This window comes from Solea solea, chromosome 8 (genome assembly GCF_958295425.1).
Source record: "Solea solea chromosome 8, fSolSol10.1, whole genome shotgun sequence".
NCBI classification, from domain to species: Eukaryota; Metazoa; Chordata; class Actinopteri; order Pleuronectiformes; family Soleidae; genus Solea; species Solea solea.
This window is the reverse complement of record NC_081141.1, coordinates 15409270-15434345: the sequence shown is the minus strand read 5'-3', so window position 1 is coordinate 15434345 and position 25076 is coordinate 15409270. Positions and strand designations below refer to the sequence as shown.

The following is a 25076-nucleotide window of genomic DNA, read 5'->3' as shown; positions in this document are numbered from 1 at the left end:
TTCGCACATTGCACATGTCTTTATTGTTCTGATACACAGCTGAATGGCTTCCTTGTTTGTGTGTGTGTGCGCACGTGTGTGTGTGTGTGCACGCAGCAAACACGAGCTGTGCATGGAGGTTTGTCATTCATTAGAGAGGAGCACAATCAGAGCTAAACTAGCCATGGCGGCCTGACTCATTATAAGCTGAAGGTTTATTTAAAACCTCACTCTGCCTCATTCCCAATCCACTCACCGCCATATGCATACAGTAATTACACAAGTGAGGAGGAGGAGGAGAAGGTTAGTGAGCTGCTGCTGTTACTGTTGTGTGTGTGTGTGTGTGTGTGTGTGTGTGTGTGTGTGAAAGAGAGTGAGCTTGAAAGCCTGTGAATATGATTATTTTTCATTCCATGTTTCGCCTGAGTTCTGCCCCTATAACTGAGGATCTAATCAATCTGCCGGCTATTAAGTTTGTTAATTGATAATGCATACTAATTAGGCCGGGCTCTGTTACCACAGTGATGACGAGAAGGTGATTGTAGGCAGGAGTCCAAATGGACTTTTAAAGCAGGGAGCGTGAGGTGGAAGCCATCAAGACTGCACATGCACACGTACATGCTCGTGGTATACACACACACACACACTGTGTTTGTGCGAGAGTAATATAATACATATAACCAAAAATAATAATGAAAATATCTACGCAAACATTTTTTTATATAAAGAAACTTAATTAGAAGAAAAACACTTAAATCCAATTAAGGATTTATAGCAGTCTGTCAACCTTTGATAAAGGGTTTTTGGTTGTGTGCAAATATAAGAACATTTCTAAGTAAGAAAAGTACAATATTTGTCAATAATTTCAACATCTCTCACAAACACATTAAACCCACGTGTGTTTTTATGTTATTGTTCATTATCTTGTCATACAACAGCCTCCACTGATGCATGTTCACACAATGGATGGATTATCTAATTCAAATTATAGTATATTGTGCAACATTAATTGAATACGGTGTAAATGTAATTTTATATTGTTTATAACGAGAGAAGATAAATATATAAGGTGCTCTTATTTTTTTTTATTATTGATTAAAAATACTTGCAAGAAATATTTACTTAATTGCTGAATTTGCTGTTTAATGTTTTGATTCCATGCTAATGTGATAATTTCTCATTCCTATTACTGCACTATATTAACTTCAAAGTTTTAAAGACCACCTCTAATTTTGTTATTGTGCATGTGCTGTTTTTTTTAGATGTTACATCAACTGTGAAATATACAAAACTATTAAGAAAAACAACCAATGTTTGACTATTTACAGTTAGGAATTGCTGTGCAACAGTGAGTTTAAAGATATGGAGGAACCAGGTGTTCATAAAGTTATTTAAGTCAGAGCTGAAGATCAGGACCAGGGTTTATCTAACAGCTAAACCATCATCAGCTGTTACAGTCACAGTGAAGGCATCACCTCGTAGGCAGCCTTGTGTTTTTTGTCACTGCTTAAAATACTTTTTCTTTTTTAAGGAAACAAGCAGTGGTTTGTGTGTTTGATGAGCAGAGTTGGCAGCAGCACATTAAACATGTAACAAATAATAAATGACATTGCAATTTACAGAAACATGATGTGGTGAAACAGTAAAATGCTCCTCACTTTTATATTCATCACTCACAATGATCATATGATTTAAAACATGATAAAAACACTCACAGGACCAATTTTCTGACTCGTGTTGTTTTACATTTTCATACCTTAGACTTTACATTACTTAACCAAATTGGAAGGATTAACATCAGCCAAAGTGGTTTATTTTTGCAAAAGCTCTCTGTTTTTTTATGTAAGTAAATTATGAATTCAGCATTATAAGGACAAGTTTCTCCTCAAACCATGTATAAGCAAAATAATAACATACCAGGAAAGCATCCCTCTTATCTGTATTAATATAATACACTACACAACAAAGGCTGAGTCATGGTACGTATTTTTACCATGTGAACACAACATGCTTTACTCCCGTCTGTTTAGTTTGCAGCCCCTCCATTTCTGTTCCTGCTTCTTTTTTTAAATTAGATACACACACACACACACACACACAGCCACGAGCACGCTCACACATGAACACAGACCATTTATCACCTGCAGCTCAAGACCATGAATTATTATCTCTGTGGTTCAAGGTCAAGGAGATGCAGCAGGTAAATCGAAGACTGAGAGGTCAGTGTGGTTTGATCTCTCTGTTGTTCATTCAGAGGGAGAAAAAGGAAGAAAAAGTTTTTGGTTTATTTTTTCTATGACAGTGATGACAGAGACATTTCCCTCATATTTGACAGGTGTTATCTCTCTGCTCCATCCGGCCTCGTGCCCCATAACCCGCGTCGCTTCCTACTGTCCGACAGGGCCCAGCTCACGTCTTTGCGTCACCACACAGAGACGGCTTGTCAAACAACACTGTAACCCGCTGACCGCACATGTGTTTGCATATACTGTATGTTCAGCGGGGGGACACTTGTCTATTTGCTTGGGTATTACAGAGCTGAGGAGGATATTACCCTCATTACCACATGATGAAGAGCTCACTAAATGGTCATATCACTTATTTATCCTGCCCGCTTTGTCTCTGTGACTGATGGTGATGCACCCGCGCGCCGATCCCTCATCAAACTATTCAGTCTTCGACAGCTTGAAATTTATAAATGACCCAAACATTTTCAGGATGATTGAATCCGCTTTACTAAAACACTTTAATTGAGTCATCTGTACGTCTTTGATTTTTCTGCTTATTTTAGAGTTTTTAAGGGTTTGATTTGCATGCATTGTTTTGGATGGACTGTACGTTTCCATTGGAGCGACCGTCTCATAGCTGTGTTAAACCATAAATATGAAAAGCGTTCTGCTCTCTTCTCTCTCTTCATCCATACCTCCAACCTCCTTATTACCTTCTCTTCACCTCCTTTTCTCACCCTAATCAGCCTTCTTTGCTCTGTGCATTTCCAAATGTGCGTGTTGCATGCCTTGTGTGTGTATATTCACTGAGCACATGGCTGCACGCACTTGTGTGTTTTTGTTTCCCTGGGAGCTGTGTGTGTGCGTATGTGTGTGTGTGCACAGAAGGGGGGGGGCAGAGCAGCCAGCTGGGTTGGAGGGGTAATAAAGAAGGAGAATCAATAGGCCATGCAGTAGAGCCAAGGTGCTGCCATTTATCACACCGCCTCCCTGACTTCCATCATTCATCATGCCCAATGAGGCAGCAAATAGGAAAATGACTATTTGTATCAAACACATCTGCACTCATCCACTGAGGTATTTTATTCCCATTAACTCAAAGAGTCGAATACGCCACTTTCAGCTGCTGCTGCTGCTGTTGTTGCTGTTGTGTTTGTGTGTGTTTGTGATTCTATTTGTTCAGGCTTGTAGTTGTGGATTCAATGGGAACACATTCATGGCTGCTGTTGTTTTTTCCTGGGAAAAAAAAAAACCCAGAATGTATTCTGTGAACCCCCCCCCCCCCCCTCTCTCTCTCTGTTCCCTACTTTATCTACTTTATTCCACATTGCTTCTTGTTTCTGAATCTTCCCCTCTCTGAACCAATGGAGTGATGGTGTGAATAATATCTCATGGCTGCAGGAGCCATTACATTAAAGTTGCCTTTCATTTTCACCTATAAATTAGCCCCCGACACTGGTCTGCCCAGAGGTTGAGGTGTATATCTATATGTGTGTGTATGGGGGTGGACTGTGGTCATTATGGTCTAATATCCCATGAAATGGTGAAATTATTATGCAGCCCATTTTATGAGCTGCATGTGAATATTAAAGAAGGATATTCTGTGTGAGATCCCTCCCATAAATCAACGGGACTGTGTTTGTTTTTGGCTCGCATGCTTCCCTCTTAATAAAACCACAGTCGCAGTAATTCAGGATCTTCACTGACGGGCCGAGTGCAAACTTTTCCCTGTGTGAAACATATTGAAATGGTGTCTCATGCTTTAAGAAACTACAAATATCAATTTTTTTGCCCTAATTTTACCATAACATTTAAACACATAAAACAACACTGATCAGATAGCACCTAAATGAATCTGAAACTGTTTTGAATGTTTAAATTAAGATTTGTATAGTGATATGTTCTATTTTTCCTCTTCGTTGAAGACTTAATATCCTGTATGTGGACTGTGGACATTTTCTTTCACATTTAACTGGCCAAAATCAATCATCAATTAACAAAATGTAAATAATAATAATAGATGCAGCCCGTCAGTGCATGCACATAACATGGCATAAAGTGCTGTTATTTTGTGTTACAAAATCTGGACCGTCTAGGACAAAGACAAACACACACTTGGTGAGCCAGATTAGACCAAACTAATCTTCATTTCTCTGGTTTTGAAGGAGAGTGTAATGCACCAAGGTCACTTAACACATCTATCTCTCAGACATTCATCAGTGCTCTTAGTGTCCCTCTTTTACTGCTTCCTGAAATACAGCTCTCTGTGGACTAAAGCCCTCACATGAAGAGGACACACACTCCAACACCATGCACTGTTATTAGGTGAATCCTTCAGGTAATGCATTTAACGCCACACCACACACGTGAAGTGACATATACTGTACCTGAGTTTTGGCCTCTTGAACTAATTTTTTAAAAATATCCATTAACTTAAGAATTTTCTCAGAATGTTAATGTATGTGAACTAGGTATTTCCTCTTTTTGTGCAGAGCTTATTATATTTAATATTTGATTTGCTGGAGGTGGACTGTGTAAGAGGCAACTAGGGTTAACATCATTACCTACTCACGGTCTCATAATCATTACTGATTGGACAAATTTCTAAAATTACCTTCTTTATTACCAATTACATAGAACACTTAGCTTTCTCAATATCAATCAGCACACTGTGATAATGCATAATCAAGTCTCACAGACCAATCTGGTTGAATTATCTAATATAAACCTAATGACAAAATCAAAGTCTTCTTAATAAAACCCATAGAAGTGTTTGTAACTGATGGGAAATGAAAAAGAAAACCATGGCCCTTGTGTTAATGTTTAATAAATCAATGAACATGGAACATGTTTTTTTTAATCTACATCCCTGTAGTCATTCTGTGCTTTTATTTTGTCATACTGAATATCGATTAAAAAAAAATGTCATAATTCCCCACACTACTGTATTTACAATGCGTGGATTGCTGCTGCATCATTTCCTGCCAAGTTTACTTTCAAAGCTCTCGCGTTCACCTTGAGTGCGTCTGCAGCGCACACGGACACGTGGCCGCGCCCTGCACGCGCGCCCCCGCTCAAGCTGCTTCCTCTGGGAGCTCAGGCAAAGTCACCGAGCGCAAGGGGGACGGCTTTCAGATTCATAAAATTCATAGAATCTTTCACAAATGGATGAACACAATTTCCTCCCAATTTCCTCATCATGCAAATATGCAAAATATCAAATCTGGACCAATTAAGGACAGCCACAGCTTCAATTTTAGCGGCTTAAGCCATAATTGCAGAAACCTTCAAATAATTACGCGGCTAATTGGGAATATTTGTGACAGATACAACAAATTCTCCCCACAAATTACATTTCATCCGCGGAACCACCGCGCCTCAGTGGAAACCTATCGAAGTCTAATTTCTCTTACATAATGAAAGGAACTGAAAACTTGTTATCACATTTGAGCACTACGCCGCTTTGTAATTTGGAATGATCAAATAAATTAGGCTGGAATTCATACACATTTCTCTAATCTCTTTCAAAGGCACTTTATTTGTGTAGGAAATAAGTCGGGGTCGTTCTAATATGAGCCATAATTGGCGGTTAGAGCGCAGTGGCGCCCAAGTGAGGCGCATGGATGCAGGACGCTGGCTGCAGGTTTTCTCCACGTACGCGAGGAGAAATCACGCAAGTCACCTTAGGTACGTCAACAGATTTTCATGCTGGAAGGTTTTACCGGAGCTGCCTGTGTCCTCAAAGCCCCGGGTTGTCTTCTGTCTGTCGGTCAGGGATGCATCACTTCCTCACGGGTGAACCCCCCCCCCCCCCTTCCAAGGTCATCAGGTCGTTTGAGGATCTCTCTCTCTATCTCTCCCTCTCAATCTCTCTCTCTCCCCCTCTCCCTCTCTCTCTCACACTCACACACATGGTCCATAAACGCCTGGCGCTGAGATTGAGCTGGTCTGTGTAAACAGGCAGTGCGCCGGCGGAGCGTAACTGCGCCTATTTGTCAGAAAGTCTCATAAATATGATCGCTCCTGATATCTTCATTTCTCCATCCCACTGGATGCTTTACACACACACACACACACACACACACACGTTGTGTTTGCCTATGTACTTAAAATACAAAAAAATTATGTGTTTTTGATTGTTTACATGATAGTATACTGCTGTTTTGGGATGAATTGCACTTGTATTGACATTTTGAAGAGACAAACTTAGTATTTTTTCTATTCGATACAATTTACAGTTTGGTCTAATTTCAAATAATGCGACTATATTATATGATTAGACTATATTATGGTCTCATCATTTTAGGAAACGTTATGGTGCTCAAAATGTACAGGATTTACTTTTTGTCAACCGATGATTCCCGGTGTCTTCTATAACCTTGTCAGGACCAGTAGTCCTTATGAAGACCAAAACCTGGTCCTAATGAGACATAACCTAAGTTCTGACTAACTGATGTGTACGGCTTTAAACTGTGGTTATAGTTGAGGTTAGGGTTAGGGATAACGCTGGTTGTCCAAATGAATGGAGGTCAATGAAAATCCTTCAAATGACTGAAAGGATGTAAAGACAAAGTGTCGCCCCTCTCTTATCCTCCCTCACTCAGTCTCTCTCTCAACATTCCCACAACTGCAGTCAATTTCAGTCTGTTTGTATGAGTAATAACTTGATCTCTCTCTCTCTCGCTCTCTCTCTCTCCCGCTCTCTTCCTTTCTCCCTCTCCCTCTCTCTCTGTGTACACACACACACACACACGCAGCCCTCAGTCAGACCCGTTTGTGCTGTGATTTTCTGGACACGACCGTCACTGACACCGAATAGATGAGGCTAATCTCGGGCGCGAGCAGACGTTCAGACAGCTTTGCTCAGACTCTCGTAGGAAAATGGCGCTCGGTTTGTCTCGCGTGTGGAGTTTTTTTTTTCCGTATGTCTGTCTGTCTGTCTGTCATATACATACTTAGAGACCAGAGAGACCAGTAATACTGTTATTACTATTATTTGTAATAGTAGCAGTAGAGTAATTAGTAGTAATGATAATAATCAATAAAAGCGTCACAAGATGGTGCTATTATTAACACTATCGTACTGTAAAACTCAATTTCTCTTCCTCCTCCCACTTCTTTCTCCCACATTATCTTCTTTGTCCCCAACCAGCCGAGGCAGATGACTGCACATCTCTGAGTCTTTCTTTCTTTGTTTCTTTCTTTGTTTCTTTCTTTGTTTGTTTCTTTCTTTCTTTCTTTGTTTCTTTCTTTCTTCGCTTGCTCATGGTGTGAACTGTTGAATCACTCCTTTCTTTTTCTTAGATTGCGTTCAGATAATGTATATTGTGATTTTGTAAATCAAATACATTTAATATAATTTAAATTTGTGTTACCTATATTCCCGCGATCCTTTATATATTAGCTCATAAATGAGCAACATTGATACAAACTTACATAACGCATAATTTGCCAGTTCACGTCATCACAAAATAACACCTGCCATCAACAATGAATAATAACAGGTTTCAGAGAAGGTGGATTTATAACATAACATAATATAATGTGAGTTTCTCAATGTGAGAATGCAACAACTGCAGCTCAGCCTGAGAGAGACACTGTACGTCGTGTGCATATGTGTGAATGCATGGCTACGTGTGTGTGTTCGTGTGTGTTTGTGTAATGCCCTGTTAATTGCGTGACAGTGTTCCCACACACACCTCCACTAATGTTCCGCTTGCTATTCAGTCTGCGGCCTGCCTTCTTCTTCTTCCTCCTCCTGCTTCTCATCTTCCCCACTCCTTTCAGCACGGATTGTTCCGTTACAATAGCAGCCTCGCTCTCTAATTACCTTACCTCTCCAGAATTGTGATCAGGTTCTTGTCAGATATGGCCACAAATTGAGAAAATGTAGATTTTTTTTTAGGAAAAGATTCAAAGACATGCATTATCACCTTCGAGCTGCCCACCATATCAGCACATTGGACAGCGCCCCCGCGCTCAGTTCATTTGGTGCCGTAAGGTCAAGTCTTTTCCAGTTGGAAAAAAACAAGTCCAGTTCCTTCTAGTTTTCTTAAATACCGACAATTACAACCAATATTTTTCCCCCGGACCCCGACAGACGTTGCTTGTATGTCTCCTTTCTCTCGGAGCGTGCCGCCACTCTCATTACACACGCTGATTAAAGCATAGATTAGCCAGCAGTGGCCCCGTGCGCTCCTCACCAGCAGCTCGCTCAATATCAATTAGAGGCTGCGCCAAAAGCAGCATGTCCACCAGTGGCCCTCCGTCTCCTGCTTCCGGCCTGCAGTCACAGCGACTGGCAGCCCCCTGCTTTAAAACTAGTAACCTAATAATAGAAAAAAAGAAAAGAAAGAAAACTAGAACAGATAAGAGGCTTGCTATTGGTTTTAATTGTGAGGGACGAATAAGAAAGGACATCTGAGGCAAAGCAGCAAGTCCACATAACATGAAGCCCAGTTTTACGCAGTCACTGGCACATATTTGTAGTCAGGCTTCCGCACCTCAAGAGGCGAAATAAAGGAAAACCCACTCAGGCCTATTAGTCAAGGTAATGTAGCTCACCTCTGCGGAGTTCGTTTTGGAAATAATGAATAGTATGTGGGGATATGAAAAACCTTTCAACCCAGCATCAGTAGGTCGTTCCGGCTTAGACAGAATTAATTCACATTTCTCCGATTCTCTGACCTCCTTCTGTCTCCACAGAAATGAGGCTAATGGTGGCTGATTTCATTTACTGACTTCATTAGGGGCAGATATTTCTGTCAAACCTTATTGATCTCTCATCTTTGTCATTCAACCTATATTTTTGGAGGCGCTGTGTTTGGCTTATAATAGTCCCCACTCACTTCAATTAGGCTTAAATGTTTTATTTTTTTATTTTTTGTGGCACTGGAAACGAGTAACCACAGAATGATGTGTGAGATGGTAAACTGCGGGAATGTTTGCAGAGTACATAATGTTTTTTGCAATATTTATATTATTGTGGCGACAAACGACCAGGTTCATGTAGTTTTACTGTAAATTCATTTAAATGTGAGTGAACAGACACATTAATGTGTTCATCAATGCTTATTATGTAACAAAAGATTGATGCATTGTTGGGCTCCTTGACTTGATTTGAAACGTTTCTAACCTACTTATCGACAACAACCACGTGGTGAACGCAGTGTTGCTCCCCCTGCGCAACCTCCGCTGTCCACTAACAGACAGCCTGTCCAATTGAAAGTGGCCATCGATTATAGATACCTGCCTGCTGGCATATGAGAGAGACAATGTTGGATGCTATGCCACTGCCAATACAGGCCGCACTTAGCCACGCACTAACCAGAGCTGACACCAGCATATTAGATCTGGACCGGGTTAATTCACCTGCAGTTGGCCCCCGTGTTGGCTCCGTGGCGTGGTGGTTTACCTGCCCAGTCTAAATGCTGATCATTAAGTTGCTTCCAGCGGCCATGATTGGTGCAGAGGGCCTCATATCGTTGATTAAAAGAGAAGGCTGATATTGCGGTTATTTTAGCTCCCTCCTCTCTGCCTGCAGGCACAGTGGAGAGGACACATATAAGGCACGTTTAAGAGCCAATCACCTTTTGTATAGGGTTTTGCTCATCTTCAATAATTGTGTTACTTTAGTTTTAATGCGTCATCTGACTTTTATAATAAATGTATATTACAGTAAGAAAATTGTAATAATTTATTAGGGTCATCATTTGTAACATGAGTTAATATTCTGGTTTTAACATCTTACTATGTAGTAATTTAGTTTGGAAACTGTATGGGACATATGGGAGGATGATATTCAATTTATCAATTATGATGATGATTCACAAAAAAAAATCATGTGAAGGTATTACAATTATTGTAACCTCTAGTTATTTTAATTACAAAGCCATAACCTGGATATTACTTTAGAAATAATACTGTATAATTGTGATATCACCTATGGAAATTCCAACGTAATATACCTTTGTAATCAGGATTATATTAGGCTACAATCACTGTAGAATTAGAATGAATTTTTGCACACACTCTAATTAGTGGTAGTGATTTTTTCCTCTGTTATTGCTTAGTGATTGGCAAAAATTCAATTAAGTACAGTTCAAATTAAAACAACTTTATTAACATTAGTGCCAGTTGATAAGAAGTGTAATAATGAAACAATACAATAAGATAAAAAAGAAAAGAACAATAGAATTACCATGATATTACCTCCATATTACCATGTTGTTACTGTTACCAGAGGCACTAAAAGATCACCTTCAGGTGATCACTGTCGTGCAAAAGCTGTGAGAAAAATGACGGCACTAATTTGTATGTTTGTGTGGAAACAAGCCCGTGGCTCACACTTATCCCTTATTATTGTGTGTGAAAGCCTCAGAACCTAATTCCAATTTTCCCTCTCCTATTTTCCAGCAAGCTGCTTTTCCATTAACTTTGGGAAAACACGTTGGCAGGTCCATTTAAAAAAGCCCGTGCTCCACCCTTCCCATAAGTGCCTCCGCTGCAGGAAAATAAGAAATTAAGAACAGGAGCCATTTCATCATCAGCGCTTGTCTCCCTCTAAACACAGAGACGGCATCCTCCAGTGGAGGGAGCTCCCAGAGGGCGGGACAGAGGAGCTTTACCTTAGCATATGTTAACTATTACAAGATGTCTTGATGGAACACAACGAAATGACTGGTAATTGACATAAAATATGACAAAGTGTTTGAGTCTTTGTGAGGAAAGCGTTGCGTATTACGGCGTATCAGCTCCGTAATGTGACTGATTAATGAAAGATCGGCCTCACACTCACTCAGCTGATTGTGTGAAAAATGAGTTTTGTGTTGTCATTCCGACAAGCCGGCAACCACGGCCGGAAAAGACTATTAGTCGGAATCATTATCAATAGCCATATTTTCAAACTCTATTATGGCAATCAGGCTGGAATTTATTCAATAGATTTAGTTCATTTGGGTGTAATTGATAAATAATCAAAATTTATCAATGTACTTGCACACATTTCACTAACAATCAGGGAAAACTGCCCCATTTACCAGCTGACTTGGTCCAAATTAGAGCTAAATTGATGATCAATTAATCTTGGGAGGGGTAGTGCCGCCGTGTTTAACAGAGGAGCAGCAGAGATGTGGCGGAGAGGAGAGAGTGAGAGAGAGGGAGGAGACGAGGAGAGGGTGATAAAGAGAACGGATGGATGGGAAAGTGTGGGATTTGTGAAGTGAGAGACGAGCTGAACTGGGCTGGGTGAGTACAACGCACTGGAAACACCAGGAGGCTGCGAGATGTGATGGTCAGCGAAAGCAGAAACACATACAGACAACACCTCTCTCTCTCTCTCTCTCACACACACATACACACACTCACACACACACACACACACTTGAAGACCAGTAAACCAAATAGGGACCAAAACCTTGTCCTAATTTGTAATGGCTTGTTTTTTTTTTTTTTACTGACATCACAGAATTGCATTTCTACTCACACTGATATTAGTCCAGTCTTTAACTCTCTTTTAATGTACTGTAGCTGTCAAAAAGACTTGATACATTATTGTGTCTTGATACATTATTTACCTGTTACCTGCATCACCATCCATTTCAAAAGCGTCATGCTCAAACTGCATGGCAGACATTTGCAGCCCTCACTCACCTCCTGGTCACATGACATGTGCTGACAAACCTCTCTATACAACATGATGTTCTCTGTTAGTTAAGCAGATTGTGTTGGATTATACTCATCATACTCATCATCATATTGGCTCATCCTTATAGTTATAACGTGGGTCAAATTAGAGGTGAGTTAGAGGTGTAAATTGTCGTATATTTAAAGTTAAGGTCAGCTATTGGTTATAGTTATTGGTTTGTGTGTGTGTGTGTAGGCTGAGTGGACTAATTGTCAAGCAAACAAAATCTCTCTGAAGACATTTTGACCTTGTGAGGACATTTTGGCTGGTCCACACATCTTTAATGGGCTTCTTGAGGATTAAGACCTGGTTTTAGAGTTAGGATTATAATTGAGTTAGGGTCAGGCATTTAGTTGTGATGGTTAATATTAGGGTAAGTGACTAGGGAATGTATTATATCTATGAGTGTCCACATGTGTCTCATTGTAAGGAACATTTTGACTTATAGGAAGCGAGGACACAGAAAGTGGTTCCTCACTTTCTGTCACACCTTTAAAGGTCTGTTTATGGATTAAGACCTGATTTTAGGGTTGAGGGTTTAAATTAGGTTTAGGTTAGGTTAAGGGATTTAGTTAGTGGTGATAGTTAATGTTAGGGTAAGGGACAATGCATCAGGTCTATGAGTGTCCTCATTAGGGGTGGGTCAAAATATCGGTTTGGTGATATACCGTCGTCCTTCCTCATCGCTGGCAGAAATATCGATATTTTAATGAACAAATGAAGGCGCTCTAAAGTAAACAGTCCCTGCCAGTTTCACTCACGGGGCGTCATTACTTAAATAATGGTGGAGATAGCTACGTTAAGAGATGCCCCATCCATGTATTTATCAATACATGGACTTTATGCACTTCGGTCTCGATGTTGTGAATTAATAGAGAAATCTTGCACTTTTACGTTTTCACGGGTGTTTAGTTTTCTTCAGTTAGAAAGATATCGTGATTTATCGCTTTATGATTGTCTTGCGATATATTGATTATCGCAGAATCACTGTATCACGATATTATTGTTATCGTGGACCATGTATCGCGTATCATATCGTGTCCTGAGGTACCCTGTGATTCCCACCCCTAGTCCTCATTAAGACAGCTGTACAAAACGGTGTGTGCAGCATCCTGTTTCATTTTATGGGTGTTCTGCTTTCAGATCTTTATCACAGAAGCCAGAGCTAATATTTTAGGACGTGTTATGTGTACATCTCTTTATTTATCCCTCTTACAGGCTTTATGTTGGCCCACCTGTGTGTGTGTGTGTATATATACATCTGTTTAAATCTCAGTGAAGTATAAGGTTCACCAAGAGTGAGCAAGGTCATAGAGACTAATCCCATTTATTCTTTAATTTGCTGAGGCATAAAATTGCATGATGTGGCTTTGCTGCAGTTTGATAATTACTGGCACATGTTTCTAATTTGAAGCTACTCAGAAACACTACTGACCCAAGTCCTCCTCTTTATTTGGTAATTTAGGAACACAAGTGTGTGTAGGAGGTAAATGCACGTGGATGAGAGGACAACATGTATTCTTACCACCTGCAATGGTGATATTTCATTCAATCACAGTCCTCTGGTGTTATTGTTATGTAAAGAATAAGTATTCATAGCATCTCAAATGTTGTGTTTGACCACTGGTTACTGTTTAATATGTCACCATCACCTTGCTCTGACAGCTTCTGGGCTAACATCAGTGAAAACCAGAGTTGTTTTCAGGTGGTAGTTTAAAAAAAAAAAGAAAAAAAAGTGAGGGTTTCATTCAGTGTGTCGATGGCTCGCTGGCGCCAGTAATGTAAGACACTCATTACCTTCAATGATGCATTACAGCTCCCTAATGATGGACTCACAGTAATGGACCTAACTAATGACCAGACTTAAGAAAGAACATATTCTAATAGCTGGAGCAGAACTGGAGGGGAAGTCAAGGTGTCTGGGAGGAGAAGGAGTTAGATCTGCAGGCAGAAACCTCAATGACTGAGGTCAGGCTGCTACATTAGATGATAATAAATGAATAAAAAATATGTTGTTGGTTAAATATTTTTGCTGCTGCTTCAAATGTGATTTATCAAAGATAGGATGAGGTTTAAAAACAAACAAACACCCTGCCTAGTTCTGCTTGTGCTGTTGAAGCACAACACTTTGATGACATCATCACAGGTCAAGCACAGCTTGTGACTGGCACTGCATCAACAGAGGTCAAATAAATGGGGGGGAAAAGCACATTCAAACAATGATGCTTCACACTGCTGCCAGCACAGAGAAAACAAATGGAAACATACAGAGCTCATGATCAAGTGAAATCAAGCTTCTTCTTCTTCTTCTTCTTCTCTTTCTCTTTTTTTTCATCACAATTGCACTGCAACCGTCAGCAGATACTCTCAGTCAATAAACTGTCAAAATAGATTTGAAAGCAGATTTGTAATGCTGTTGGCCTCTAACCCTGTTGTTTCCGGGGTATATTCTCAGAACGAGAAGAAAACAACTTTGATTTCAAATTGATCACCATGCTTCTGAGGAGGAAAAAAAAGATTTTCAGCACTTCACTGATTTTCAGATCAGACTGTATCAGAATCAACGTTACAGTCACTACTGAATCAACAAAATAAGATGCAGTTTGAACGCAAAAGCACATTGGGATAAAAACAGTGAACCATATACCTGAACACTAAGGAACAATATTTATAAAATTATAATTTCAGCAAAGACATTTTTACAGTCCAAAAACATGCCAATTTGGGGATTAGGCAAATTGGACACTCTAAATTGACCGTAGGTGTAAGAGTAAATGTTTGTTTGTCTCTGTGTCCCTGTATTGGACTGGCGACATGCCCAGGGTGTACCCCACCTTTCACCCTATGTCAGCTGGGATTGGCACCAGCACCCTCCACGGCCCTCATGTGGAGGATAAAGCGGCAGAAGATGGATGAATGAATTAAATCTTAAAGACCGTGTTTGAATTTAGGAAGGATCTATCAACAGAAATTTAATAGATTAGATGAGATTAAACTTTATTGATCCCACACTGGGTAAATTTACATGTTGCAGCAGCCAAACGAACAAGATAAAACAAGAATAAAATAAAACACCATTGTCGTGCAAGTATACAATAAGGTATACAAAAAAAAATTAAAACAAGAATACACAATAACATCCTTTTTCATGCTACATGATGCCACTGCAGTTTCTCATAGACAGATGGGGAGCATGAGGCAGAACGTGATCAGTTAGTTGCCATATACAACTTTGCCAGTTAATGCCATTAAATCCGACATACTGGTCCTTTAAGTGTAAATCTGTGTTGTAGACCAGACACTATACAGTATACATTATGATGTATATACTTGTATACGCCCTTTGTCAACGTTGTATCATTAATATGGCAGCATACCTTTGGTGTAGGTGTACGGTGACGTATCGGTCTAGTTTGGGTAAGTGGATTTGCAGCGTGACGAGTGAGTGGAACCCACCAGCCAGTGGTTATTGTTGGTTGTTGTGCCGGTGGCAGTAGGAGACAATGTGTGGGCCCAGAAACTTGTCAACGTCTAGAAATCCTTTAGATTAAACTACAGTGGCGAAAAGGCAGGTTTGGTTTCAATAAATGATTTATATAATCACAATGCACTGTATACATCTAAGTATATACAGTACATCTATGGGCGCACATGTTGACTGTTGTTATTCTGTGTAAGAAGTTCCATAGCCTTTATTTTATTTGTTTATTTTGTACAGCTATTTGATTTGATTGACTTTGTCAATGCAGATCATTTGAGTTGTCACCAATAACGTCGAATGATGATCCTGATGACATCATTTTCAATGGAACCTTCAAGTTGATGGCTTTAAATAATGATGAGTATTTTGAGTTCCACATGCAGGTCTATATATATATATATATATATATGTGTGTCTATATGTATATGTATATATTTACATATACATTTATATATATATATGGGTTGTAGCTTTGTTTAAGTAGTTCATGAATTCAGCAGGAAACACCCTCATGTTGGTGCCACCCAATACAGAATAAGGTGATGCTGTGTGTGAAGGTACTTTGCCTTGATGATGTTTAGATATCTCACCGTTTTGACAGACGCTAGGGGCCAACATTTAGCAATTAAGAGACGTTTTTAAAAGCTGTGGAAACAAAGTACCGGTGATGCCTATTGTGACCTTTTCATTGTGGCGTTTAATAACCCCGACAACACACACACACACACACACACACACAAAGAGAGAGGGAGAGAGGTAGAAGTCCACCACGCGCGCACTCACGCCGCCACCTCAACACCGTGTCCGTGACCGACGCCTCGTCTTCCTCATTAAGGAAATCGCTCCTCTTTGCTGATTATTTTATTTGAAGCCCTGATTACCTCTCTGTGCACCAGATCACGCAGTGACGGAGAGCAGGCGGAGGGCAGGAGGCCTAATTGGGGCATGAGATGCGCAGGAAGGTTGCAGCCAGGTTGGGTGGCCGGAGAGGGAAGCCTCTAATGGGTTTGCCGGTCTGTGGCTCTCCACTCTCGCGTCTCTCTGCATCTCTCGGGCTCGGATGCAAAGCTCTTATTGGTCCGCTCCAATTATTCCTACGACTGTCATCAAATCACCCGCACAAAACTACAGCGTTAGGGAGCAAATGGAAAATCGATTTTTTTTTTCCTTTCAGATTTCTATAACTGGGTGAATGCAGAAACAGACCAGAACATAATATACAGCCAGTTCTCCTCCTCCTGCTCCTTCATACAGAGCGTGTGGTGTAAAGAATCTCAAATAGTGCATCTGCTTTTTTTGTGTTAGTCTACCTCCTCTGTAGAGAAACATATGAACAATGGATTTAACGCAGTTTGATTGCTAAAAAAGCGCGGAGAGGGTGGACACGGAATTCTTGATCTTTGAAATTGCTCTACAAAATTGCATTTGTTTTTGGTGCGCTTCCATTAAAAGTGTCTCCTCGCGTGTAAACAGCCGTTCCGCACTCAGATGCGCCGCATTAACCCGCGTGGATCGCGTGTGAGTGTGTTTTTACTGGGGAAGATTGATGTGGTCCAGTTAGGGAGGCTGAGTGAGATACAGACCCATTTCAAGGGGGTTCCTCTTATTATAGCAATAAGTTACAGCCCGTGGATCGGACAGCTGGACTGTTTTCAATGCAACAAACCACAGACATCAATATTTATCACGAAAGTCTTTAGATATAAGTAGACTCAAGGAACTACGACCTTTTGATTTTTATTTCATGCATATTTAGTACCTAAATAATAAATTACAATTAGGTGTCTTTTTTTTTTTGCTTTAAAGAGAAAGGCATACAGCTATTTCCAAAAAAGGATCATTATTGTTGTTGTTGTTGTCATAAACAAAAGTGAAGAAATGATAAACAAACCTCGCAGAACACATTTTCTGTTAATAATAATCATGATAATGATCATCATGATAATAATCATAATTGCCTTATTGTAACAATTAAATTCATCCCAAGCAGTATTTTTCAAAAATGCATGAAAACAATCCTGAATTGAAATGAAAATGTTGTTATTTAAATTTAATTTCCTTTTTTTAAAATGATAATATGAATCATTCAAAATGTATTAATACACAGTTTCAAAATTGAAACCTATATGGCATTTACTGCTGAGCGAGACTAGGGTTAGATTCATTTTGTGTTCCATCCATGTGTTTGTGCGTACACAGTTGGAAATCAAACTACTTCCAGAGCAAACACCGTGTGTTCGGCATGACTCAAGCTCTTCATCGTCACATGGTTTGGCCTCACGACTCTCAGCACTGACGCTCCATTCTCTCCCTCCTTGTCGACACATGTGAATCAAAGGAATCGAGACTCTGCTGCTGCTGCTGCTGCTGATGCTGATGCTGCTTTAGTTGCTGTAGTTGCTGCTGATTGCTTATCCTGAAACTTCGGCACCTGGCCACATGCGCCAGTCCATTTCCTTAAGTTCCCATGCTGTGCCACATTATGAGCTACTTCCCTGTGCCCCGGCAGATTGCGGTTAAGGAGCATAAAAGATGAGCTGCCTCCGTGTGGTGCAGAAGGAGAGAGAGAGAGGAGTCCTCGCTCGGACGCCTCCTTTGTGCGGCTGCAAAGAAACCTATTTAGTCCCAGGCGGTGGTCTATTCAGCAGACTCACCCTGACATCTGCCAAGAGCCGCGCTCTAACCACGACTGTCTGGAGAAGTGAGAGTCGAGCGCAGATCAATGGCTGTCCCGTTAATTGTATAATAGACCTACTTATAGACCACTGCTAAAGGGGGCACGATCGTTTAGGATCCACCACGTCTGATTTTGTTTGAGCCAAATAGGGCCTAAATAGCTTTAATTGCGCCGGTGTTGATGAAAAGTCGATGGGAGTTAAAGCGGCCGATCAGTAACAGAGCTTAAATCCATCTATATTCGTTTATTTATTTATTTCCTCGATTTGTTTCCACAAATCACCTGCCACGGGAGCGATATTCGTGCTGTCTGTGATCCAAGGCCGTGGGAGGTGAGGGTGAGGTTTCAAAATCCATACTGTGTCACCCCAAATCCATTCAATTAGGTTTTCCTCCCAAACGCAAAATTCATTTTTGAATTAAAAAAAACAAACACCAGCAAAACAAGGAGTAATCAACTGAAAATAACTTCTTTGTAATTTGGGAGATCATTCCCCCATTTCTGACCTGAAGCAGAACCACATAATATAGTTAAAACGATTTCAACATAGACATTTGAACGTGCAATTATTCAGTGGTAATGTCCTTCTGGTTGCAACAACTGGAAAGGCCCAATCTCCTTCCACAAAACAAGCCTTCGCATGAGCTCACTCCAATATTTTACACGTATGTGTGTCTACGAACAGGAGTCCTGTCATGGCACAGGCTCTATATGAGATTAAACAAACACATTAAGACGTTTAACGTGGAATAATTTGAGCATGAAAAGCTAATAAATCAGAGGACGCAATGGCAACAGTGGATAGAATTGAATTGTAGGTATTCGTGCACGTTTTTGGTATGTGCGCGCGCGTGTGTGCGAGCGTATGTGTGTTTAATAAAAGAAAAAGAAAGGAGGGAGGGAGAGGGGGGAGTCACGTCGTTGACATTTCCAAGCTCTCGCTGTGATTGGCTCTGATTTGAGGAAGCGCACGGGTTCTTTCAGCTAATAAGCGCCTCCCCGTCGCTCTAAAGGACATTATAATGCAAGGGACCTCCCTTTTTAACCACAAACTGAATTTTCGTTCATTTAGACGATATATACTTTTGAAATTGCCCCAAAGTTGTAGGATTTGTTTGGAGCGCATTTCACCCTGGAGCGGTACGCCATGCTATCTCACGCCGACCTCCTGGATGCTCGGCTCGGTGAGTTATCATCTGTAAACCCCGGCCCTAAACTCCAATGTAAGATTTCCAACTTCTTATTGAATCTTTTGAAGTGATAGATAGGCTGTGTAGTTAATTGTGTTAAATGGCTTTGTCGTTTGTCTCTGCGAATGTTTTCATGTCATTTATCAGCAAAATTATGCATGAAATTCTCTGGTCTCAGGCTACTTTTATGTTTATGTGTGTATTTATTTGTATTGATAATCTACATTATTTTTCATAAGGAAGCTAGACTTATTTAATACAGCGCTGTCGTGTATTCAGCCACTGAACGCCTCTCCTCTTCCTCTCAGGGATGAAGGATGCTGCAGAGTTACTCGGACACCGAGAGGCTCTTAAGTGCAGACTGGGAGGCGGCGTGTCGGACCAGGGGCATCCGGGAGACATGGCCCCTGGTTCAGACTCAGTGGAGGGAACCACTATGTTGCCGGGAGAAGACATCGCCACTGTGGGCTCCAATTCCGCCGTCATGTCAGTTAACGGGAAGGAGCAGGAGAAGCAGCAGCAGCAGCAGCAGCCGCAACAGAGCTCCAGTCAGTCCGCCAGTCAGAAACAGAAGCGGCACCGGACACGCTTTACTCCGGCACAGCTCAACGAGCTGGAACGCAGCTTCGCCAAAACCCACTACCCCGACATCTTCATGAGAGAGGAACTCGCGCTGAGGATCGGCCTCACGGAGTCCAGAGTTCAGGTATTTACAAGCTGCAAATACTGACATGGCAGATGGTTTTGGGTCCCCATTCGATCTTTATCTAGCACGAATAAGTGTCCAAATAGGGGGCAGTGAGACAAATTGGCTGAAATTACGTCAGAGGACGATGCAGGATCAGTTTTCCGTCTGTGCGTTTCAGTTATTTGTTACTTCAAGTACGAAATCTTGCCATATTATCACTTGCAGATATTTACAATTTCGAAGTATATACATTGTATGTATTTCTTGAAACAAACACTGATTATATCCGTTGTATTGTCACATTCAAGTACCAGATAATATAACCGAAAAAAAACGCAATGCTGTTTAAATAAACTGTTACGTTTATTTTGTTTGTACATTTTAAAAAAGAAAAAAATACAACCTCCGTTGGCCTAATGCTATAATACAAACATTAGAAATAAAATTAAGTCAGAAATAAAAATGTACCTCAAGATAAACAATAAATACATTAAAATAATATAATAAAGATAAGTTGAAGTTTAGCTTTATAGTAAAATAGATTTAAAGTTGAAGACACTGTTGCTGAGCTAACCTTTACATGGTCTCTGTCCAAGGTGCTGAAACATTTCTCGTCTTTTTTCACGACAAACAAGAACGGGATGCAAAGTTAACTGAACACATAAATGCGTATATTATTATGTCTATTTAATTTTTCACATATTGAATAACGTCACCCTTGGTGACTGTACCCCGAGAAATTAATTTCTTTTTTTCTGTTCCTTTTTGGACGGAGCCATTACAAATTGCAGTTTTACTTTTAAGTGGTGCCATTTAAAATCCTATAATAAGTCATTTTATATCAGGGGAGGGAAATAGAACACACATACTTTAAAAACATAAATAAACAAAAAACTTTTTGTACTGCATAATGCTTATTTTTTGAACAATCATAGGCTCCATACAAACCACACACATTATCAGCCATTTTCAGTCTTATTTATAATAGTAAACGGGTTATTAAGCAGTGATGTAAAATTCATGCAAATTATCCCACTGAAAGCAATAAAAGCAGCGCAATCATTAGTCACCTTAATAATCAATTCTTTGCCGCATCCAGTGCTGCAGGTTCCAAACAGCCGCTCGGTGCAGCTCGGCTCCTGGTTGCTGTTGGTAAACATTTAATGGTGGCCCGTGCAGGTGCAGCTGAGCCTTCACTTGATCCTCGTGCGTGCGTGCCTCCACGCGGACTCTATTTTTAAAACGCTCTATCAGCGACGTCTTAATAGGACTCAAGAATATATTGTAGTTTTTTAATGGAATGAGAAATTGCATTTTCTTTCCCCCCTAGTGTAATGGGTTTGGGCGACGTTTCACGGATGGCTGAGCGGAATGAGAGCGAGATTTCACTTTTAATACGGAGGCATCGACTCACGGCCTCGCGCGCGCATTAATCACTCCCGAAGATGATGAAGTCTTTATAAAGCCCAATGCATTTTCTTTTTTCGCTGTGCCCGTGTGTTTTGTGCTCCTCGTGCACCTGAATGGATAGATGGATTTCAAATGTTCCGCGTATATTAGTTTATATTTAAGACTATAGAATTTTCAGTTCATCTGTTAATAATTATTTCTGCTCAAAAAACAATGATGTGATTTTTATCAAACGCCTTCAAAATAAAAGCGCCTTACACACGTACAATAGCGTATGGCAACGAAATTCCTCTTAAGTTTTTCCTCGATGTTATACAATTGTAAATAAATAAATTAGTCGTTGATTGGTACATTGATTGCTCTTGAACATACATCAAAGCCTTCTCTATTCTGCTGCTGCAGTGAATGTTTAATTTTATGCGGGTCCATAGGGCAGATGAAGAAGGTCGACATTTATCTCCTGTTAATTCAGATTGTCCAGTCACTATGTGATCATTGATTATGAAGTCAGACTCGGTCCAGGCCTCGTTGCGGAAAGATAATGTGTGATGCCCAAAGCCACTGTTGCTATGGTACAGAATAAATCTGTGTTGGAATAATAATATACAGACCCAACATATTCTGATGTTTTTCCGAGATGGAGCCAGATTTTATGAGATAGTCGTGCGTAATGGTGGATTATTTTGGTCACAGTGATAAATCACTGTGGAGACCTGCTTCTTACACATCCACTTTCACAATCCTGCATCTGCAGACTAATGTTCCTCGTGTCATCATCATCATCTTCCTGATTATTCACGACCTCATCTCTCTGCTCGCAGGTTTGGTTCCAGAACAGACGCGCCAAGTGGAAGAAAAGGAAGAAGACTACCAATGTTTTCCGCTCCCCGGGGACGCTGCTCCCAACACCGGGCCTGCCCCAGTTCTCTGCCGCGGCTGCCATGGAGAACAGCCTGTGCTCCTTCCACGCCAACGACACTCGTTGGGCGACGGGGATGCCGGGTGTCTCCCAGCTGCAGCTACCGCCTGCTCTGGGTCGTCAGCAGAGCATGGCGCAGTCTCTGTCACAGTGCAGCCTGGGCCCAGGCCCGCCACCAAATTCCATGGGTCTCTCCAACGGCCTGTCATCCAACGGCTCTGGTCTGCAGTCCCACCTCTACCAGTCGCATTTCCCCGGAATGTCGGCTTCTCTCTCTGGCCCCACGAACGTATCGGGCTCCCCGCAGCTGTGTAGTTCCCCGGACAGTGACATGTGGAGAGGGACAAGCATCGCGTCACTGCGGCGCAAAGCGCTGGAGCACACAGTGTCCATGAGTTTCACTTAGTGACCCAATCCCAGCACTCACCCTGTGGCTCATTCCCCCGCTTCCGCCATTTAGATCAACACGAGAGAACGAACGAGCTAAAAGGGACTTAAATGTGAGGAAAATGGAGACTGTGTGTGTGTGTGTGACTTCATCTAGACATAATGACAAAAGAGGGACGGACAAATGGAAGAAAAAAATGACTTGAGTTTGTTATTTATCTTGTTAACTCAAAAAGGATTTTATCAGCTATTGATAATAAATATTGTATTGATCTCTAGACTATAGGCCCTAATTACCGAGAGCCAAACAATTGTCGTATTTGCGTTTTCATTGAGTGTGTCTTTACGCACACGTTATTGTGTTCAGGTGAAGTTGTGTTATGTCAAACGGTTATTTATAAGATTTGGTATACATTTTTGTAACAGCCTACCAACACACGCACCACATACTGTAGGTGGGCCAATGGGTCTCGGGCATGCACAGTGCATGTGGATTTAAACACTTGGGTCATTTCTGGAGAAAATGGTTCCCACTCAGATTGAACAGAGATGCTCTTGAGGCGACTCGTCTGCATGAGACGGGAGCGTAAATCTAAAGAGGAAACATATATACAACAGTACACTTATCTTTCAGTAGGCCTACTATGTTTTAGGATGTTTTGTGTAGATGAAACATTCTTGCTATGTACCCGCTGGTCTTTTTTGTGACATGTTTTAACTTATTGTATGTGCTATTACTTGACACGTTTCTTAAGTGTTTGATCTTTCATCGAAATGCACCACATTGACGGGGTTTGTACCAATTTAAAAATGACAAACGAATAAAGGTAATTTTCAAGAATGTCAACACAAGGATGATTCGTGTCTCCATTATCTGAGGACAGTGTCGTATACCGAGTTTTTCTTGCGTAAACGTGTGCGGCCGTTGCTCTGCAGAGTGACCTAAATATTTATTTATTTAGGCTATTTATTGGAGTTGGTGCGGTGGCCGGGGTTGAGTCTTTTTTGAAGGGTGAATGGTTCCATGGTGCAGGCAGACAGCAGCGGTAAAGATGTCAGTGCTGTAATGTGACGGTCATTGCTTTTATTTTAACCATGACGGTCATCTCACTGATCACACTGGATGCACTGTAACTATATATGGGCGAGTCACTGTCAACACCAAACTATATAGTATTAAGTTTCCTGCCATTAACTATCTATAATGTAATTTATTAGAGCTAAAGTCAAGGTTTTTTCCTGATTTTGTATTGGATTGCACAGCTGTATAAATCTACTTCCACCAGATGTATTCTCACAATAATAATAATACAATACATGTATCATAATTCAAACTATTACTGCGTTACTAACAGAGAATATTTGCTGCGTAATTTGGTTTTTGCTGTTTGCCACATTTGGCCCAAAGTTCATCAGTGTGCAGCTGATTCTGTCTCTGGTAACCAAACCTATACGTTAAGAGGTATTTTGTTTTGTGTTGTGCTAAATTGCAGAAAATACGGCTCACGCATTGTTACTGTAAAAAAATTACATTTATTTGTAGTTTTAAAATATAACCTGGAGTTTGACTTGCAGCTCAGAACTGTTTGTAGAATGATGGATGAGAGGTAAAAAGTCCACATGTGGCTGAGTCAGTGAGCATTTGGAGAGTGTTGCAAACAGTTGCCTCACATAATATTAGTCAAAAGTGAAAAGCAAAAGTTCAGTAGCGGGCGTTTACAGGAGCTACACCTCCTTATTATTTACAAATATATCATCATTTCATGCAATCCCTTTATAAGACGTGTGCAACAGCAAGTGTGTGCTCATTTGGATGAAATCAATAATCCATTTATGAAACTTAACTGTCACTAAACTAACGTGTTTTCATCATTGCACTTTATTACATACACGTCACAGCAAAATAAGACAATAAACAGTATTGAGCAGTTTGACTTTTCACCTCTTGATCATGTGTTTGTTTTTTTTTTCTTTTGACAACAAGTCTCTCAACTCCCCTTCGTTTGCGTAAAACTCTCAAATGATCTTGAAGTGAAAGGTATAGGGGCTAATGTGAATAAAGTCACGCGCAGCTCCCAAAGACGTAAATGACCTCACCTCACTGTCTGTGTCAAAGATTATAAGTGTCAACTTGAGCCTGAAATCACAGCAGCTCAAATTAATCAGCGTGTTAACCTCATCTCGTTGTCGGCGCTGAGGCCAATTTACGGTCACGGGATGGTAATTGATGAGATATGGCATTACCATAAGCAGTCCCATTGCCGGTAAACTTATAATTGGAGTTTCGGTAACAATGCAGCAGGGTTAAACAAAGGATTAATCATAATTAACAAAAGTGTATTACTTTTTCCCACATTAAACAGTTGGTTCCACCTTTTTTATTAACATAAATTTGTTTGCAGTAATTTACTGAATTATTGAAAATACCAACC

General features: G+C 40.6%; 2 protein-coding genes across 3 annotated transcripts in view; both read left to right on the top strand.

The window, feature by feature from the left end:
* Positions 1-25076, top strand: part of LOC131464532 (corticotropin-releasing factor-binding protein-like) — a 76298-nt gene that overhangs the window by 34313 nt on the left and 16909 nt on the right. The window lies entirely within an intron of this gene.
* On the top strand, positions 15893-23508 carry LOC131464534 (homeobox protein orthopedia B-like). 2 transcript variants are annotated; one of them, XM_058637051.1, is made up of 3 exons: positions 15893-19273; positions 19549-19946; positions 22160-23508. In XM_058637051.1, exons 1-3 carry the CDS (start codon positions 19198-19200, stop codon positions 22661-22663), a joined length of 978 nt encoding a protein of 325 aa, XP_058493034.1. In that variant the 5' UTR covers positions 15893-19197; the 3' UTR covers positions 22664-23508. The 2 variants fall into 2 exon arrangements, with proteins under 2 accessions (XP_058493034.1, XP_058493035.1); XM_058637052.1 differs by having other exon boundaries at positions 19107-19234; positions 22160-23467.

Excerpts from the sequence above, each read along its gene's own strand:
- LOC131464534 (XM_058637051.1), top strand. The coding sequence starts at position 19,198 with ATGCTATCTCACGCCGACCTCCTGGATGCTCGGCTCGGTGAGTTATCA. Across the intron at positions 19,274-19,548 it reads CCCCGGCCCTAAACTCCAAT|GGATGAAGGATGCTGCAGAG; the intron begins GTAAGATTTCCA and ends TCTTCCTCTCAG. Across the intron at positions 19,947-22,159 it reads TCACGGAGTCCAGAGTTCAG|GTTTGGTTCCAGAACAGACG; the intron begins GTATTTACAAGC and ends CTCTGCTCGCAG.